The following is a 21254-nucleotide window of genomic DNA, read 5'->3' on the forward strand; positions in this document are numbered from 1 at the left end:
AGGTGAGTTCCGACAAAAGTCTACTAAAGGACTAGGCTTTTAATGGACTCATGGCAGGTGGAAGAGACCCTGAATTCCTGAAGGCTATGCCAGCAGAGTGCAAGCCCTGTCAGGTCTGGAAAAGCTTCTAGTACAACGGGACTGTCCTCTGAGGACCCACCTGGCTAAACTTGGAGAGGCTCATCACCAAAGCATGGGGCAGCAGGTGAGAAGTCTGGCCACAGCAACTCATGAAATCATCTACTAAAGGCGTAGAGGAGTTGTGATCTGAATCAGTGGAGGAACTCAACTGCCCCATTGATGAAACCACAGATCTACTGAAATATTCCCACAAAGAAGAAAGTTTTTAGAAAAGTTGTAAGAGCCATATTTAAGAGTCTCAAGTGTTGTTTCAAGGAAGAATTTTGCCTTCGTCCATGCATAACCTCTATTCTTTTAGTTTTTCTTAAAAGTACAGATCTAAGAATAGCCAAGTATCCAATTAGTACATATCCATGTACATTTAATTAAATGCAGACATTTACTAAAATATAATACAAAAGTATTTTTTTATTGAGAATTTTTTTTTAATTATTGTGGTACTTGAATATTGAAGCTGCTATTTGGCCATTCAGTGATGTCATTATTCACCAGATTTCACTGAACTGAAATGCCCCTTGGAATTCCTAGCCATTTAAGTCAGACTTTTTTTATTCATTAATATCACAACAGTGATAATTTAAGGAATAGTTGGTAGGTGACTTTTTTCTTTTTAGCAAGCCTCTAGACATTACAATGATTCATGGGTTAGGGAAACATTTCATAGAGTTGATGTTTTTGAAGTTTAACTCAACAGTTATATGATTTTGGCAGGAGTAGAACCATTCTTTTGGGCTTGCAGGGCCCAGGGAAAATCAGTTACAATCCACACAAAACAAAGTGTTTTTTATAAAAGTGAAATTTGCTTATATTGAATTTGAAGGGCAGCCAAGAAGTTTCTAAAGGGCACTATATGGCTTGAGTCAATAGTGAGTAATCAATCAAAATGGGCATTTATTAAGTGCTTGGGTGCTAGGAACTGGTGATACAGAGACAGAAGTGAAATAGTTCCTTCTAAGAGCTTCAATTCTATTAAGGGAGAAAACATGTTCATATAGAAGTATATACAAAATATAGTAAAGGAAGAAGAGAACAAACATCTATTAACAACTGCTGGGTTCCCGGCATTCTGCTAAGGGCTTTACAAATATCTAATTTAATCCTCACAATTCTGTGATATAGGTGCTATTGTTACTCTCACTTTATGGATGTGAAAATGGAGGCAAACGAGTAATTTGCTCTGGGTCCTATGACTAGTAAAAGTCTGAGACTAGACTTGAACTTGAGTCTCTCTGGTCTAGCACTTAGAAAAAGTAATTTTTTTTTTTTTGCATAGGTCATAAAAGTATGTTTAAATTTTATATGAGTCATGTCTTTTTTTTTTTTTTTTGAGAAGCAGCTGGCAGAATCATCTCCTCCCCAATAGACTGCCTAGCAACTAGCAGAATGGAAGATTTGCCCTCTCCTTCTCCCTAAACAAGGAGTCCTGGGTATAATGGCCCTTATTTACTGTTCTTTAGGGAAGAATGATTCTAGATCAGCAGAAAAGACCCTGGGAAATGCCATGTTATATGAATAATATAAATACATCAGTTCATTTATTTAATTTTAAAATACATACATGCCAAACTACTAAGCGAATATAGTAGCAAAATGTGGTTGATGATTTAATTTGTTCCTTCCCCCTTTGTTCTTCATCACTACTATTAAATATGTAGGTTGCTGAGCTAATAGGCATGATGCTATAAATGTATCTTTTGATTCTTGTCACTGATGGAGGTACATGTAGGTGGCTTCCTATATAGGCCTATGCAACTGATTTCCTTGTCAATGTAGGGTTTTTTTTCCCCCAAGACTTTCTGTCATGCTTCCCAGGAAATTTTAGGAATTTGTGCTGTAGATGGCAGTAGAGTTGTGCAGATTCTAATAGAATCTAATAGAATAGAATAGGGCCATATGTCCTGTACTCAAGGACATTTGATGCCCTTGGAAGTATGTTTAAGCAAACAAACAAAAAAAGAACATATCTACTTGTTCGCACTATGCAGTTGAGATTTTTAATTTTTTGTTGGTAGGGCTCATACTACCTTGTATGAGCAATTCTCTTTTCCCTCTTTGCCCAGATTATGGTTCTTCTAGCCCTTGATGTCTCTATTGAAGTCCCTGTTAATTTTTAAAAGTCAACTCTGATTCAAAAAATAGGTAACTGACATATCTATTCATTGACATTTGAATGGCTATAAAACAGTGAAATGTTTTTTTGGGGAAGGATAAATAAATATATTTTTAATTTTAAGGTCTTAGTTACTAGGAATATAATATATACATTAATGTTTTGGCTTGTAAAGCTTTGGCTTACAGAACAAGTTCTGTAATATCTCAAAAGCATTACCTTTATACTTCTTTTGTCTTCTATGTCGAATGTGATAACAATGCCTTTAAATGTAAAGGAATATTTTACTCATGGTTTCAGTAACCTTGTGCTAGAATTTATTTTGTGCTAGAATTTATTTTCATATCAAAGTATCAATAGCCTATTAAAATCAGTTGTCTCTATAGTTTAATCTACTTGGCCCATAGAATTCTCTGAAAGTCATCGTTCAGTTTTAAGCAATTTTGTACATTTCTTATGTTTTCTTTCACATGCCGACATTATTAGGTGACAAGAGGGCATTGGCTTTTAGGTTGATAGGCATTGTCATACATATAGTGGAATGAGTGCTGCTTTGGAGTCAGTTCAGATCCCACCTTCTTTATTTAACTAACTGAATGATCATGGGGTAAGCCATTTAACAAAATCTCTCTGAGATTAATTTCCTCATCTGTAAAATATATCAATACTTATAATGTTCTAGGGTGATCATGTGAGATCAGGCATATAAATACTTAGCAAATGTTAAAGTGTACTATACTATTAAATATCAGTTATCCTTGTATGCCATTCATATAATAGGTGTGATCCATCAGTAAATATATCTTAGATGCTTTAGACAGGTAGTAAACTGAACACAGAATTGAAAAGGAAGGAGAATAGGCTATTCTTTTAATGGTCCTAAGCTTCTCCCTGTAACAGTCATCTTTTTTAGCATCCATATTCTTCCACTGTACATGGTTGTGAAACATGGAATACCAGTCTCCAAAGAACTAAAAGTCACAGGTCACCCAAAGGAAAATAGAGAGATGGTTGAGATGAGTAGACTGCCATATATTATCAATGAAGAGGTGATCAGGAAGGATCATTGCAACAGACTTAAATGACATATGACCAGAAAAGGAAATGGGCTAGTCAGTCAGTAAACATTTATCAAGATCTAGATGTATACCTGGGGGTATACATACATAATAATATAACTGCAAAGTGCTGGGGGTACAAAGAAAGTAATAGTCCCCTGACTTCAACACTCTTCATTTCACTGGTATTTTGGACAGAGAACTCTCAATGAGAGATCTAATATATTAAAGTATCATTATTGATGTTATTATTATAGAGGTTTTCTAAAGAACATTAGATATCAATCTGAAGTGAAGTTTATAATGGAGTATTTCTTTGCTCTGTTCTTGGTCCTATTATTATGTAACACTTTAAACAGTGACTTAACTTAGACTTATTAATTGTTGGTTGACAGAATTAGTATCCAAAAATATTTCAGTGATCTGAAAGGATGTTTCAAATATAATGTGAAGTTTAATGGAAATTTAAAGAATTAGCCTTTAAAAAAAAAAGAGAGAGAAGGGTTAGAAGTGACCACAAAGCTGATGTAAAAAAGACCATTTATAATCAAATGTGAACTTATTATGAAATAATAGTATGATTAGGCAACCAAACAGGAAAACAATCTTAGGCTGCAATAATAAAAGTATAGAGTCCTTCCTGATCAGACACTATCTAGAATGTTGTATTTAGTTCTTGCCATTTGTGGAAAGATATTGGCATTTAATCCAGATGGCAGAGGTCCTTGAAACCATATCACATGAAGACTTACCTTACCCTTAATTAAGCCTACAAAGACTTAGAAGAGAACATGATCACTGTGCCTAAATGTTTGAAGAGTTGTTATGTGGAAGTTGAATTTGTTTTGTTTAGATTGTCTCTGAGAAAGACAGTCAGGATGATTGGATGGAAACTACCAGCAAGCTATTTGGCTTCAATTTAGGGAAAAATTTCTTATGATTAGAATTTGCTCCTCCTAAATGTAATGGTTGGCCTCAAGATGAATGAGTTCTTATAATTGAAGATTTTTCTCAAGTGAAAGAGAACTACTTGCTGAATATTTAGTAATGAAGGGTATTCATGTTTCACACGTAGGCTTGAGTTGTCACTTAATAGCAGAGCCTTAGTTTCCTTATCTATAAAATGGGGATGATAACTTCTACCTAATTCTCAGGCTTGTGAAAGCTAATTATACATGAGTGTATTTGTGTGTAGTGTTTTGTAACTGTAAAGTGCTTCAAGAATAGGAGCTTTTCTCATTAATTATTTTGATTACTATAGAGTTAAGGGTTTGGTCTGGCTATGGATTGAACTCATTGAAAAATATTTGAAATGGGAGTTGAACGTAAAATGATGTCCTTTTTATCTTGAGACCAAACTTCTGGTAATCTACACTCTGGAACATAGCCTAGAAAATGAGGGCTTAAAACATCTGAAAGAGTTATGACAGAGCCCTTCCAGGAAAATTCTGTATTTGGTTCCATGGTCATCCTCTTGGACTCCTTTGCCTTTTAAGAAGCTATGCTTTTGTTAGCATTACTGCTTCTCCCTCCAATACAGAACACAACTCTTTTTAAGACACTGAATGGTTTTCAAGACTTGTGGTTGGAAAGTCAGCCTTGCTTTTTTAGTGCCTTGGGAATGAACACTTCTGAAGTTAGATTGGCTGTGAGACAGGCAGATAATCTGGCTTAAGGTACTGCAAGTTTTAAAAAAATTTAATTTTTAAGAATACTAGTTGTTTTCTCAGCTATTCCTTGCTATGTGCCATTCTATGATGCTTTGAGTTCTCTCTTGTACAAAAGCCAGAAAACCAAAAACCAGTTAGTCAGAACTTAATCTTGGAAGGGAGAGTATATGTAGTATTCTTCTCCTGTAGTCTGCCATCCATCTGCTCTAAAAAGAGGGAAGTGTTGTTTAAGCATTTGTTTTCCAGACTAATTGTTGCAATTAATTTATTTGGCTGTATTTTAGTGTCATTTTCATTTATATTATTGGAATCGTGTATGTTTTACTATTTATCTTACTTTGTCAGTTCTTATGAGTTTATTGTGATCATCTGAATTTCTCTTATAATATTACATTGAATTCATAAATGCTACAGTTCATCTACCCATCATCCAGTTGATAAGCATCCAACTTCTTTATTTTTTTAAACAATTATTTACCTCAAATTCTGCTATGAATATTTTAACATATTTTGGACTGTTTTCACCCTCTCCTCTTTTGGGTATATGCACAATAATGGGGTTGATGAGTCAAATGATATGAAAAGAGTTGGCTTTTCTTTAAAAGTTCAGGTTTTCCTATTTTCTACCAGGCACAGACTTGAACTCATGTTTAACCACAAAACATAATGAAGTATTGAGGAGGAAATGAAGACTCATATTGACGTTAAATTCTTTCTTGTTTTTCTTAGACTCTAGTCAATTTGGAGGGAGTTGGGGATAGAGGAGTAATGGAGTTACTGATGAAGTATAGACCCAGTGATAGCAATAGAGGGGTCACTTAGCCAATTATGGAGGAAGGAAACAAAATCGAAAAAGTACAGTGCTAATGAATACAATAGTTGATTTTCTGTAAGGATGACTATGGATCATTAAGAAAAGGTGAAATTATTTTTGCAATCCTCTTTTCCTTCCATTAAAATCCTCTGACTTATCCTGTTGGAGTGACAAAGTTCTCGCAGATCTATCAAACTAGAAAGCTTGTGAATTATATAGCCTGGTAACTGTGCTGGCAGTTGAGGACTGACTTGTCAGGAGAGTTTGGAGGCTTGCCAATACAACTGGCTGCTGGATCATGGTTATTTTTTAGTTCTAGCACCTTGTGAGGAATTGTACCACGAGGCAGGAAGAAATTAGGATCTACTTTGTAGTTAAAATTGTCTGAGAAACTAGTCTTTATTTCTTAAACACTGACATATCTACTATGTAAGGAATTAGGGAAGCATATGTATTTTTCAAATATTTCCATCATAACTATTTCCAAACTATTCCACAAAACTTAAAAACCTTCAGTAATTTGGGGAATTTGATTATGTATAATGTCCTTGTATAAATGAGATATTACTATATCATATATCAGTGATGGTGAACCTTTTAGAGACAGAGTGCTAGCATTCCCCCCCCCCCCCCAAGAGTGTTGAGCCCTGCCCCCTCCATAACCCATACAGGGGAGGGAGAAAGTGCTCCCATTGGGCTACAGGGTAGGGGGTAGGGAATGAGAGAAATGTCTTTAACACAGGTGAAGAGGGAGGAGGGGAGTGGTCTGAGCACTCTGCTCCCCTCCAGTTCTGCCACTTGTGAACTTCCTACTTCACCCTGTGTGTGTGTGAAAAAAAAAACAAAACAAAAAACAGGTGTGGTGGAGTGGGGGAGGGGAGCAACTCTCCCCAAGACCCTCTGCCTTTCTATTAACAGACTCTTGGGGGAGGAAGGGAAGCTGTCGTATGTGCCCACAGAGAGTGCTCAGTGTGTCATCTTTAGCACCTATATCATAGGTTTGCCATCACTGAACTATATTATTACTATGTCATAGAATCATTTAAATTTTTTGCCAATACCTCTTAAAACATTTAGGCAATCTTGTGTTTTCTTTTAATATTTTTCTTTTTTGTTTTCTTTAGCAAGTTTATTTAACTTTTAGGTTATTTAGTATACATTAAAAGGGTTTATTACTCCCAGAGCTTTGTATGGATATTAAAAGATTGAGCATAATTACAGTTTTACCTGCCTGACTAAATCACTTACAAGTGACATTATGGTTCAGTGCCCATTTCTTCATTTATTAGCATAAAGAAATTGCTTGGTCTTATTCTGTATTCCAGGGCTAGTAAGGCTCTTTTTTTTTTTGTCAGTAGAGTTCTGTATGTCTTAAGCAAGAAAATAATCTCTATACAGAAATCACTTGTAGTAACTAAAAAACTAGACCATTTCATAATTATTAGCAATAGTTTTTTTTATTTTTAGTGGAAACGTAAAATACTTAGATAGCCTCATTTGATCCTCACATTAACTCTGTGAAGTATGTGCTTACAGGTATTATTCTCATGTTAAGATGTGGAGGCAAGGGTATTCTGACCTGTAATGGGTTTACAAGTCAGTTATACACACTGAATATAGCTCCAGTGTGTGAGTGGGAGGCCAGAGGCTGCCCAAGGAAGGGAGAAGGGACTCATTAGGAAACTGAGCTGATCAAGGTTCAGTATTGGGCTCAGGCCCATGAAAGGCCATGGTGTATCCAATATGGATGAGATGAGAAGACACATTCTCAAAAAAAAAAAAAAGAAACTAAGGCTTAGAGAGTTTGTGATTTCCCCAAGGGGGAAAAAACAGTTCCGAATAGGGAAAGTGAGATTCAAACTGAGCTCTCCTGGAACTAAGTTCAGTGTTCTTTTTGTTCTACCAAGCTGCCTCAGTGTATGGATTACATGGATTACTAGGATTTTACCTTTTGTTAAGATGTTAAAGGATCTTAGATTCATTTATTTTTTGAAGTATTTTAGTTAACTGTTTTTCTTAGATCTGCATAACACAATCTTCTTGCCCTCATTCAGATGTGTTAACAACAATCCAGTAAAGTGTATATGTGTGATGCTGAAGATGTTTTGTACTTTTAATCAATTTTTAGTTATGAGCAAAAAAAATACTTATTTTGTTCTCAGTTTGTTGTATGCTATGTATAGTAGGACACAACTAGGCATTGTTTTTTCTGTTTCAAAATGAATGACTTTTCTTTATGGCACAGTGATAAGAGATGAACTGGCAGCCAAGAGGCGGTTGCTGCTGGACTCAGTTCTGCCATCCATTTGTACAGTTTTGGGCAAATCACTAACTTGTCTGATCTTTAGTTTCCCTCTTCCATCTCTAAAATCCTGTTTACATATTCTGTGACTCTTAAATTAATTCTTTCAGAACAAAGCTCCTTCATAACAAAGTTGGGCATTTTTGCTACTTATGTGTGGGAGGGTGAAAAGGAAGTTCTGGTTCTCAGTCTTAGATCATAACCATTGCTGTATCCACTTTGTTGGTGTTGACAGGTTCTCAATGCTGTGCCCAGCAGCAGCCTTTTCACTTGGAAGAGAGGACAAAAAAGGAGGAAGCTCTTTCTCTATTTCTCGTTCTTGTTTCCTTTTCTTTTTGACTTTTTTGAAGTATCATTTCTTGGGATGCCTTCCTATTATTGATCCTTCCCAGGGAGAAGGATTAAGATAATTCATAGTACTGGTTGGTACATTATTTGGAGTTTACCTACATTCTTAAGTGATAGACTTAAGATGGAAAGAATTTAGATGGATTTGGAGGGTCACAAATGTGACTTAGCTTTACTTTTTTAGCCAAGCAATTCTTGAAGCCTCTATAAATGGGGAAGATATTTCTTTCAGTGTTAAAGATTTTGTAGTAGCCAGTCTGTTTTTAGCTAGTATGGTATTTTCATTCTCTAATCCCTTTTTGTAATGCTTTGGAATTGTCATGGTGACTTTCATATTTCTGTCTCTGGTAAAACATCTTATTTTGATTAAAGTAGATTCCATTGAAATATATCCACATGATAATACCCTTGCTTCAATCCTTCAGGGTTGTATGATTTTCTAGGGATTGGCACTTTGACCTGTGCAAGATTTTAACTTGTTTATATATTTCATTTATCATCTTGTAGGCCAACTTTGGGTTATTGGACCTTTTAAAATTCAGACAACCACTTAAATAACAGAAGTCTGTCTCCTTTTCATTCTCAAATTTTCCAGTTTGTTAAAACCTGATGCACTCTCTTTTTCACTGGAATATCCTTGAGAATCAGAATTGCCTTCACATCAAGTATACATTGTAGTTAGATTTCAGTGGAGAGCTAGGGATAACAGTTTTTAAATTAGTTCACATTTTAAAATTGTTTTATAACAATTCTTTTTCATTTTAGTCAATTTTGCTATCATTTAAAAATTAATATTGTAAATTTCACTGCTATGTTAATTTTTATACATTTTGCTAACTTTTTAAATTCATAGGACTTGTATAAGTTAGTTAGGATGTTGTATGTTAATCGGAAAGGAAGAAATATTGCTTTGGAAGGTAAGGCTTTTAGGAAATATCAACAAATTATAACTCTGCCAAGAAATAAACAAATTCAATTAATTTTAACCAGTGTTCTTCAAGGCCCAGGTAATGTACAAGTAATTGGGTTAGTCCCTAGGGATACAAAGATGAAAAATCCCTGCCTTCAAAGATCTTACATATGGGTATAACTGACCTTATTCATCAAAAAGCTCCCCTCCATCATGTCTATTTTTCTGACTGTATTTCTGCCTTAACTTTTTAAGCCTAAGAAATAAGTTGCCAAGCTTTCTTCGAATTTTGGATGTCTACTTTATTTCTTACTTGAAATATTGCCTAATATTATATAGTCCTTGACTTTCAAAGCAAATCTTGTATGTATTGGAGAGTTTAGGGATTTTTAAAGATAATTTAGCCCAACCTCTCAGAATCATAAAATACTGGATTTGAAAGGAGAACCCAGAGGCCATTTTTCATCCATACCTGAGTAAGAAGCCCTTTATGGCTTAGTACTGAGTTTTAATAAAATGACTTGTCATGGTCATAGAACTAGTTAGTGGTAGATCTGGGACTAATCAAATCCAGGGGTTCATGACATAGAGATATGACATTAAGTGACCTCAGGTGGCTTTTTAGAAATTACCAAGAATATAACTTTGATAATGAGTTTTTTTGAGAAGTCACAAATGCATTAGAATAACAAAACTTGATGAGTATGTTCACCTGCACATTTGTATAATGGGATTACCAGGTATTCATTTGTATAGTTTTACAGTATTGAAAATTTATTGATTGTGTTTCTCAAAGTACATTGTTGTACATGGCTTCATTTAATTCTTGAAACAGTCTGGACATTGTTGTCATCCTCAAGGAAACAGATTGAAAGACACCAAGCACAAATGGGATAGCAGAAACCCACACCTAGGTTTTCTGAGCCACCATGTTCTCCTTATTATATTATGTTCTGTATCCAGTGTAGTTTTTAATACATAGGTGACATCAGCATTATGTTCTCACTTTTGTCTCTAACAAGGACAAATAATGAAGACACTGGCAGTTGCATTGTTGTTTCTTAAGGGAGCACACCCCTAAAATACTGTCTTGTTTCCCATTGGTGACTATTTGCTCCTTTGGAACATTGTATAGAGCATCATTTCATGTATATGTACCATCCTAATAGGAAAAATTTGTTATGTCAAAGATAAATACTGCCTTATATTGTAATATTGGAAACTAAATTATTGTCAAAAGAAAGACAAAATGTTTTGCTATTATTCTTATAACATTTTGAGAAGAGGAAAAAAACTTGCCAAATTTGTAGCTTTTAAGATTGCTACTTTAAGTATTAGACTAGACAAAGATGAACAAAGTATTTGCTTTTATTAAAGCTCAATAATCTGCTTTATTGCCTTTTAGATCATTTTAGACCCATAGTATAGTTTTCTTCAAAGGAATGAATAAGCAAGTGTTAGGTTCAGTTGGGAAATATCTATGTTTGAATTTTGTTTATTAGAGGAATTAAAAGGTAAATGAAATTTCATTTACTATTGAAAATCAGTAAGTGGTTTTCATGTTGCCATTATGTAATGAGAATTGGTCAGTAATCTAGAAGATGTGAAAGTTATGAGATACGATATAATTTTTCCCTTCTGACTTGCTTTGAGGATCTCAGAAAATCTGCAGACCTTGTAATTCATTTTTTCCAGCCACAAAAAGGAGTAGAATACTAGTAATCTACCTCTTAGAATTATGAGAAATACAAAATTATAAAAAAAATCAAGGCTTTAATACAACAGTGTTAAGTTATTAATGTTTAACATAAGATGAAATCTGTATTTTTTCCTTTTTTAAGCAGCTAATTTAGTTAATTCTATAAAAATCCCACTTTATGTAGTTAATTTAACTTAGGCATAATCATGAAAATAACAAACTTACATTTTATCTAGTGTTTTAATGCTTATGAAACATTTGATCGTTTTTAAGCCTTGTGACAACTTCATTAAGGGAAATGAGTAGATCACTGCTTAGTTGGAAAATGAGGAAATTATGGTTCTCAGGCACAGAATGACTTGCTTGAGCTGACATAGTTAGTGAGCATGGAGATGGACCAGGCCCTCTGATTCCTAAATTTAGTGTTTTCTAACCATCATAATATGTGAAAAGATCAGGGAATCACTTCTGTTTTTGGACACTATTAAACTGGAATGGTGTTTCATTTTACTAAGATTCCAAAAATGTGTTTTCAAAATAGTCTCAAATAACTTTAAATAAAATAGTTTAGTCATTGGGCATGAATTGGCAAGTATCCAAATGTCTTGTAAAAACATTTTTAAAGAATGTGAAAAATATAAGGGAATAAATTTTTTGTAAAAATTTTAAAAGTCTTTTTAGTACAGTCACCTATAAACTATATTATGTCTTTAATTTCTTTTTTTTTTATTAAGCACATGAGAAAGTTCAGTATGTTTAATTTTTGGAACATGGAATTCAGTTTTAGTTTAAAGCATAAAGTTTTGTACTGCTTAGAATCTTTCAACTTGGTTTATGTTAACTATGTTGACTATGAATATCATTGACAGATGTTGGTTATGGTTCTTTAAGAAGACTCATCATTGTCATCATCATATTTAATAAAGATGGAATTTTTTTGAAGTGTATAAGAAAGATCAATACTTAGGTTAAAGGAATTCCTAAAGACAATAAGGAAAATGAAAATTGTTTGCTGTTCAAACATAATATTTTTTTTCCATGAGGATAGCTCCTGTTTTGTAAACTACCCTCACAAGTGCAGATCTATATGTCTTCTGTAACTTAGTCTTTCTTAATTGGTTGGAGCACAGAAAGAATATATCTTGCCCATGGCCACACAACTGAAATATATCAGAGGCAGGAGAGTGAAGGAAGCAAAGGAAATTAGCATTTAAAAAAATTTATTGATAGTTTCTGTTTCTTATATCACCATAGCCTCCCACATGTTCCTTTCTTACCCCTCTCAGAGAGCCAAGTAGTATATTTTTAGAGGGGAAAATAAATCAGCATAATTGTTTGATACATTGAAAAAAATGCAAACACATGAAGGGGTGGGTTGGCAGTATCTTAATCATATCTCTTCATTTAAATCTCACTTGATATTTACAATTTTATTACATTTACTTTTTTTCATTAAAAAGACCTTTCTTTTGGTCTTAGAATCAGTATTAAGTATTGGTTCCAAGGCAGAAGAGCATTAGGTGGTAGAAGGCAGTGGTGATTAAGTTATTTGCCCAGGTTCATACAGTTAGGAAGTGTTGGGAGACTGGATTTGAACCCAACATCTCCCATCTCAAGATCTGGCTTTCAATTCACTGAGCCACTAGTTGCCCCTGTTATATTTATTTTTGCTTTTTTTTTGGTGTGTAGTTCTTTCCATTTGCTTTTGTAATAAATAAATACATATATATGTGTGTATATGTATATATAATGTAATGTAATATAATATATATACACACATACACACATATATAGTTTTCTCCACCAATTCATATAGATGCTTCTCTGTATCCATCATACATATCATTTCTTACAGTGCAGTAATATTTTGTTATATCCATGTACTACATACAGTTTGTTTAACCATTCCCCAGCTGATGGGCATCCCCTTTGAGGAACACTCTATCAAGTGTTTCCTATGTGCCTATCACTGAGCTAAACACTTTACAAATATTTCCTCATTAGACCCTCACAACAACCCTGTTATGATTCTTATTTGTACAATTGAGGAAACAAGAGACAAAGACTAGACCCAAGGACTCAGTAGGCTCTCTGAGCCCAGGTCCAGCACTCTGTCCACTGAACCACCAAATGTCCCTGAAACTATGGCTATCCGTCTATCCATTCTACCATCCTGTCTTTTCAGTCAAAGAATTTGAAAAAGGATAAAAAGTGGTGTGCTTTCAGGATAATTTTAGAAGTACTCTCCTTAAGAAGCCTAATATAATTTGTGACATAATAGGCATTGTACCAGGAAAATAAATACGAATTTTAAAATGATTTTAAACTACTTACATCTTAATTACTTCTCATCATTTGATATTTGATATTGCCTAATTAATGCCTATAATTAATTTCTTTATCACAGTGAGCAGTCATAATATTAAGTACTTTTGTTCGCAGTTTTGCCACAGAAGTTTTGAACAGCTTTAAAAAACAAAAACAAACTAACAACTCCCTGCTATTAATCTGGTAATTGTTTCTTTGACTTCCAAGCAGATCAGCAAGGTATGAAGTAGCTCCTATGGCAATAAAGAAGCCAGATTTGATTATTTAAATGAATAATCAGTCTGGGTTATAGGTTTTGAAACTTGTTTCAAAATAGTTGTGACTCTAAAGTTGTGACTTCTTTGTCCTTGGATTAGTTCCTGGAATCAATTCCAAAAATGTTTACATTATAAAAATGTTTTAAAGAATAGCAGAAGCATTAGAGTGAGGGTGTAGATGCAAGTCTCTAAAAAACAGTTAAACTGAAATGTGAGGTTTTATTCTAGAATGTTAAGGCAGCATCATTACTTTGTTCTTTTAGAATAAATACTAAAGGCTATGTTGAGTTAATTGAAAAAAAAAAGCAAATTTACAAAGAGCAGTACCTTCTGCCAGGAACTTCTGCTGCTATAAATTAAGGTATAATCTCCGCGTAATGGAGAAAGGACCTTTGCACAACAGAAGTAATTATTTTTGGTAATTTTGTAGCAGAGTGGAATTTATGCTAAATTTGGAGTCAGGATATATGAGTTTGAGTCCCTGTTCTGCCATTATGATGTTACCTAGAGCCATTTAACCCAAATCTCAGCTTCTTCAACTGGAAAAATGAGAGGATTGAATTCAATCTATAATACTTCTCCCAGCTCCAATCTATTGGCATAAGATACTATGACATTTGTCGAAGTATAGGTCTCCAAATTATAATTTACAGCAAAAAAATGAGTAAGGAATTATGTTTACATTTATATTTAGTATATTTTTGTTCTGGAAGTTGTTGATTAGCACTATGAACTTTAAAGAATTGTTGACCTTTCCCCTCTGATAGAAAATGTAAAATTTTTAGAATTCACTCACAGTAGTCAAAATCAAGTACTTTTATTAATTTGTAATAAAGTCAGAAGATTTTGACTCAGTTGCTCTTTTTTACCCCTATTATTATCTGATGTGAGACAACTATCTTTTGCTGTTTCTTATTGGTTCATGATAACATTACATTAGAATCCAACAATACTTTCAAACATTTAAAAATAAGTGTTCCTCTTTCCTCCCTTGTTCTCTAGTGTGCCCATATATTTTTCTGCTTCCCTTTGGCACTCATGCCTTAATATTAGATTTTCAATCAGGCTTATAATTATGGGGAACTTATATATTAAATTATAGATTAAATTATAGATTTTCTGAGTCCTAATTTGCCAAAGGAATAAACCTTATCAGACCATGTATTCTTACTCTGGGTTGAGAAGATATGACCCCCAAATTAATAAATGACACTGGAATTGATTAGCAGTAGGATGTGGTGGTACCTATTAGGGGGATTCTATTATATACCATTTTAAAGAAGTCTAGATGTTGCTTTGCAGATTGTCAAATTTCCTTGCAGTTTGATTACATGTAAATCCCATCCTCTTTTTTTTTAGTTTCTTAAGAACAGACTACATTCAGCTGCTTCTACTTGCTTGTTTAATCAAGAGGTTATTAACATTTTTGCAGAATAGCAAAATTTTGTGCCAGTTTTTAGCTCTTTATTTTGAACTAAAATAATTGAATATATGTAATCGATACATAACTTCATTTCAAGCTCTTAAGTTTTTGTAGTTTACATACACACACACACAGATTTATGTAGTGTGATACTGAACATAGTTCAGGCCCTTATTACCTCTTGATTGGATCATTAAAATAGTCTCCTAATTGGTCTTCCTGTCTTCAAGATTTTTGCTTTCCTAATCATTTTCCACACAGGTACCAAAGTGATTTTTCTCTTTTCATGAATCTTACTATGTTACTCCTTTATTCATTAAATTCTAGTGGTTCTTATTTCCTCTAGTCTCGGATATAAAGATATTTAAAGTTCTTTATACCCACCTGAGCCTTTTCTACCTTTCCAATCTAAGATTCTATTCCCTATATGTACTCTTTGGTCCATTCATACCAGCAACATTGAACAGGTTTCATTATATATCAAATATTAGCTAATTTATTGTGCTGATCTCAGAAAATGGAAATACCTGCGATCAACAGATGATTGTCAATATTAACACGATCAATTCTATTGGGGTGTGATAATTTAGAAATCTGAACATTTTAAGGATGATCACAGTTTAGTAGATGTTAGATCCTAAGTCTGGAAATGATGATGAATGTTTTTATCAAGTCAGTTTTTGGAAGTTATAACTTTTAAGTTGCTTCATATCACATGTGCAGCAAAGAATTGGTGCAGTGAAAGAAGACCTTTGTATTTTGTAACTTAAAGGATTTGTGTTCAAATTTTGATTCTACCACTTGCTATCTGAGTGATTTTGGGGCAAACCTCTTAGACTGTCTTGGCCCTAAATTTCCTCATCTGTAGAAGTTTGGTCTATACTACTTGTAAAGATCCTTTCAGCTCTCAATGATGCTATGATTCTCTCTGTTTTATATCATTGAATTATAAACCTAGTTTGTAATTTATGAGATGCACAATTGACATTGTGGATAATATTTAATCCAGAGATGGTCTTTTATAATTTTCTTGTTAAAATGATAAATGCTATTCTAGTTATACTTATTGGCTGCTTTTCTTAAAAAATGTTAATATTAATTTTGAAATTAGATAAAATTTTTTCAGTTTCCTATACTTAGATATGATAGAGAAAAAAAGTGGCAGGCTGAGGAAATGTTTCAGCCCAGAGAATATAAATGCTGAATTGGGCCTCAGTTTAATTAACTCAAAATGCCCAAAGTAATGTATCATTATTGAGTGTGCAGTAGTGCCCTTTTGGACAACAATGGAATGAGTACATAGTTGGAATGAAAAGAAAAGAACTGTGAAGATGATTTTAGGGATTTTGTGACAAATTTTGGATTATGCAGAAGACATCTTCCAAACCTAAAATATCAGCAATGAAAAGATGAAAAATAGGGTTGAAATGCACAAAAGGCATTTGTTACAGACCACCAAAGTTAATTACATAGAAACAATTTTATATTAATATTAATAATAAAATTCTTAAGAATTTTGCTAAGGAACATAAAACTGAATATTTTAAGTGGGGAAAAATGTGTCACTTTCTAGATTAGGTGGAAACATTTTTGACTGAATTTGTGTTTTTCAGTTTCTTACAGGGGAAAAAAACTGCTGGATTAATGAAATAATACTGCCCATCAAAATTTAATGTTCCCTATTCTGGTTGGTTTAAGTTGTAATGAGTCTACCTAACTTGGCATTCTACTTTTGAAGTGAAATTCAAAGATTACTTGTACATCCATTATTGAGTCTTGATAATATTTCATTTTATCATATAGCTAAAGTAATTTACTTTGTTTCAGTGTGCTACATCAAAGTGATTTGAATTTGAATTAAATGAAGTGGGTTCTAGGTTTTAGAAAAACACTTCTTTAGGTTTAGAAAAAACACTTGTGAATAAACAGTTCTTTGGGTATACAATATCAGTTTTTAAGAATCAGAAACTTTTCAGTAAATTATATAGGTAGTTCAATAACTCAACCTAAATCACTTGCCTTTTAATACCTGCTTAGTTTTGGATGGGGAATCTAGAAGAGTTGGTGAATACTGTCAGAAGATATATGATTTTAAGTGGGTTCATCTTAGAGAAAGGTAAAGAAGATCTGACACTTATGTTGTATTATAGGCAGATAAGTGACTTCTTTTGATTATTTTGGAAATTAATAGTAAGGAAATTTGGGCATGGCTTGGAAAAGTTAAATTCCTGACTGAATTCTCAGATCAGTTGTGAATAAAATGTTATGAAATAGTGACTTGATAGATAATGCTCACATACAAGTAAAATTGCTATGGAAATTGTATATTATGGGGAGATATATGGCAAAACTAGAAAGAAGGTTATTAGAGAAATGTTTTAATTATCAATGAGAAAAAAAATCCCTATAGTTTAGACTCAGGTGAGTGAGTCTAATAATTTTTTTAGTATAGTAAAATCCCCCTAATTAGCATTTGCAAAAGTCTAAACCTGAATGCTTCTTATTTAGTAGCATATTAAAACATTGTTTTTCAGAAGATCATCAAAGTCTTAAGAGTAGAATACAATCTCATGTTGGTAGACTTCTGCAAGGGCCTAGGTCCATAATTCATTTCTCTTATTGTTATTTTATGTTAGGCCTCTATAGTACACAATTAACAAACGATTTTAATCTTCTTTTCTTTAAAATACTAATTTTTTGTCATAGATTTTTTTTCATACTTTATAGTGACTTTATTTCTAGAGGTTACTTTAAAAGCCATGTTAATTCTAGAAGAACATAATGTGCCACAGAAGGTCCCTAAACAGTCAAAAACATATATAGAATAAAAGCTCCTGTACTTAGGGGTTAGGACTTCATACCCTTGACTCAACTTAAATATTCTTACTTTGGACACTGTTCTAAGAAGATTGCTTTCCCCCCTGGTCTCAGCTAATAAGAAACAAAGTAGAAGGATAATGGGAGGCAACTCCCAGAGGCAAGACACCCTGGCACCTGTAAAAAATGAGAGGTGATGAGGGTAGCAGAAAAACTGAAAGGGAAAAATGAGTATCCAAAACAATCAGCAGTCTAGAGGACTATTTTAGTTTAGGGACAATACAGTCCTATGTACTTTACTAGCTTCTGTGAGCATACTGTACTGTGGGTAAGATGGAGTATGACAAAGATTGTCATGGGCCTGAAACAACCTGAAAGAACCTTGTTGCAAATCTTAAACTTGACTTGAGCCAAGCTGAGGCTGGGAAGGAAAGCTGAGGTTTTTAGGGTACCTTATGGGAAAGGTGTAGGTACTGTCATTCCGATGGGATGGGGTAGGGTGATGGATAATTAATAGTGGAGAGAATGCAAAGCTTCTCATACTTTAGTTTTTCTATCAGAAATTGATTATTAGATATAAATAGTAATGAGAAAACAGCAATCAGCCAAACAATGAGCAACTTTCAAGTTTCTTTCTCTGTGTCAGGTATTGCCTTGTCCTAATCATACAAAGACAAAAATGAATCGGTCCCTGCTCTCAGGTAACTTACATTGTATGGGGGAGACAATATATATATATATATATATATATATATATATATATATATATATATATATATAATTATAATTGTATATAAAATAAATAAAAGGTAATTTGACAGATCATTTGAAGAAAATGGTACTTGTTTTGGACATTGAAAATAATTAGGGATTTAAAGACGGGGAAATGAGAAGGGAATGCATGTCAGATACAGGTGACAAATTTGTGTAGAGGTACAGATGGGAGATATAATGTGTATGAGGAGACCGTCAAGAAGGTTCTTTTCTCTGAACTGAAGACTGGAATGGGGAATCGTATATAATAAAGATGGAAAAAATAAGTGAGAGTTTGTGAGGGGCTATAAATGTCAAATAATTTGTACCTAATTCTAAAGGGAATAGAGAGCTTAGGATAGTTACATGATCATCACTGTGCTTTAAGATTATCTCACTGGGGCAGGCAGATAGCTTAATGGATAGTCATGCCCAGAGAGATTGGAGATCCCAGGTTCTTCTAATCTGACTTCTGACACTTCTTAGCTCTATGACTCTGGGGGAGTCACATGACCCTCACTTCTTTGCCTTTTGGGTTTTTTTTTTGGCCTTTGAACCCATACAAAGTATTAATTCTAAGACAGAACTAAGGGTTTTCTTTAAAAAAAGACTTTCTCATTGGCAGCATATGGATATGGAGAAAATAAGAGACTTGGAATAGAAAGACTAATTATATTGTTGTAATCAAGCAGAGGTAATGAAGTTCTGGATTAGGGTGTTGGCTTTATGAGAGAAGAATGTAGAAATGAGAGATACTGAATTAGAATTGACAAGACTTTTGGACAGCTGATTGGATTTAGAGGGTGAAAGTCCACATCTCCATATTGTGCTCTGGAAAAGATGGAGGATACTGGAAGGAAGTTCCATTTGGAGTCATAGAATCCATTTCACATGTGTCTGCCTGACTGGCTTTGGCAAAATGAAAACCTCTGAACTCCAATTCCTAATTTCTTAATTGAGTAGGTTGGATCAGTTGACCCCCAAATGCCTCCTCAAGCTGTGATCTAGAATCATAGACTCAAGGAGATTGCTTTCACCATTTTCTAATTTTCTTTGAGACTGTTGGAAAAATGGAAGAAGTACTAGGACTAGAAAGAAAAATTTTTATGAGGGAAGAAAATTGAACTTGAAGCTTTAATTCAATAAGCCTGACTACTGGAGAAATTTTAGAATTAGACACTTATTACAAATCTTAAAAAAGGAAATAGTAATGGCAAAGACCCAGCATGACTTCATCAAGAAAAGGTCCTGCCAGACTACATTCTTTTTTTGACAGGGTTAGCCTGGTTTAGTCTAGAGTAAAGAAGGTAACAAAATCTCCTGTGTTGTTTTTATGGAAAAGTTGAAGCAATGTGGACTAGACAGTACAATTAGTTGGATTCCCTACCCTAGTCATTATTGACTCGATGCCAACTTGTTTTGGGATTCTGTGCTTGATTTGGGGCTATTAAATAGTTTTAACAGTGACTTAGATAAATGAATGTCATGCTTATTAAGGTGCAGGTGCCACAAAGGTAGGCAGGGGGCACTAAGATCTTTCCAGATTGAAGCTTTTGCCTGAATATAATAAGCTGAAATAAAATAAAGATAAAGATAGTCTTTTATTGGGTTTAAAGAAATGAACTATTCTAGTATAAGATTGGGGATGTGTTGACCAGATAGCCATTTACTTGAAAAAAGATATGTGAAATTTAGTGAATAGTGTAGAATTGAGGTCTAAAAAGATCATCTGATTTTGGGCTTTATTAAGAGAATAGGCTTTTGCTTTAGGGAAGTGATTTTCTTTCTGTACTCTGTTTGGATCAGACCACCACCTAAAGTATTATATTTAGTTCTTGACACTTCACTTTATGAAAGACATGGCTAAGTTGGGAAACTATAGAATGAGGCTAGTGGTTGTGAATTCCTGACATGATAATTGGCTGAAGGTACAGAGAATGTTTAGCATGAAGAGAATTAGGTTTAAAGTGGATTTGAGAGCAATTTTCAAGTATTTGAAGGACTGTTTTGTGGAAGGAAAGATTAGATGTGTTCTGTTTTGCTTCAGAGGGCAAAATTTAGGATCAAAGGATTGAAAGTGCTAAGGAGCTTTTTTTTTTTTTAATGTCAGGAAAAAACTTCCTTAGTATCTGAGTTATCTCAAAGTAGAATGGGGTGCCTTGCGAAATGGTTTGTGTCTTTCCCCCTCCCCCAACTTACTGAAGGTCTTTAAGCAAAGGCTGCATCAGACCATGTGTTTTAGAGGGTTTTCTTGTTCCAAGTACTGATTAGACTAGTTGGCTTCTGAAATGCCATTCTAGTTTTGATGCTATGATGATTCTGAGTAGTGAAAAAAGGTTTGTGAAGGCAAGGAAGTATGTAAGACATTTTTAGAAGGATAAATCATTTCAAGTTTCTAGTCAAAGGTGTAAGTTTCATGCATGTATATGGAATATTTAAATGTTATATCTCCCTAATAATGTCATTTATATGAATAATTATTAAAACAATACAACTTTACAAATTAGTCTTTTTGTAAATTAATAATGTTACTAATTTATGGCTTTGTATCCAACTTTTGAACCTTTGACTGATCCAATATTGATTAAATGTGGAGTTTTTAAAAATTGAAATGTCACTTTAAA

General features: G+C 33.7%; 1 protein-coding gene across 8 annotated transcripts in view; it reads left to right on the forward strand.

The window, feature by feature from the left end:
• Nucleotides 1-21254, forward strand: part of TSC22D1 (TSC22 domain family member 1) — a 149992-nt gene that overhangs the window by 15289 nt on the left and 113449 nt on the right. Inside the window, exon 2 of one of the 8 annotated variants that reach the window (XM_016425032.2) lies at nucleotides 1-21254. This exon is cut by the window's right edge and continues 12854 nt beyond it. The exons of the other annotated variants lie outside the window; for them this stretch is intronic. Within the exon in view, the coding sequence (XP_016280518.2) occupies nucleotides 1-43 (43 nt within the window). The 3' untranslated portion in view covers nucleotides 44-21254. 8 annotated transcript variants of the gene reach the window in all.

The sequence above is a fragment of the Monodelphis domestica genome, chromosome 8 (assembly GCF_027887165.1).
Source record: "Monodelphis domestica isolate mMonDom1 chromosome 8, mMonDom1.pri, whole genome shotgun sequence".
In the NCBI taxonomy this organism is placed as follows: Eukaryota; Metazoa; Chordata; class Mammalia; order Didelphimorphia; family Didelphidae; genus Monodelphis; species Monodelphis domestica.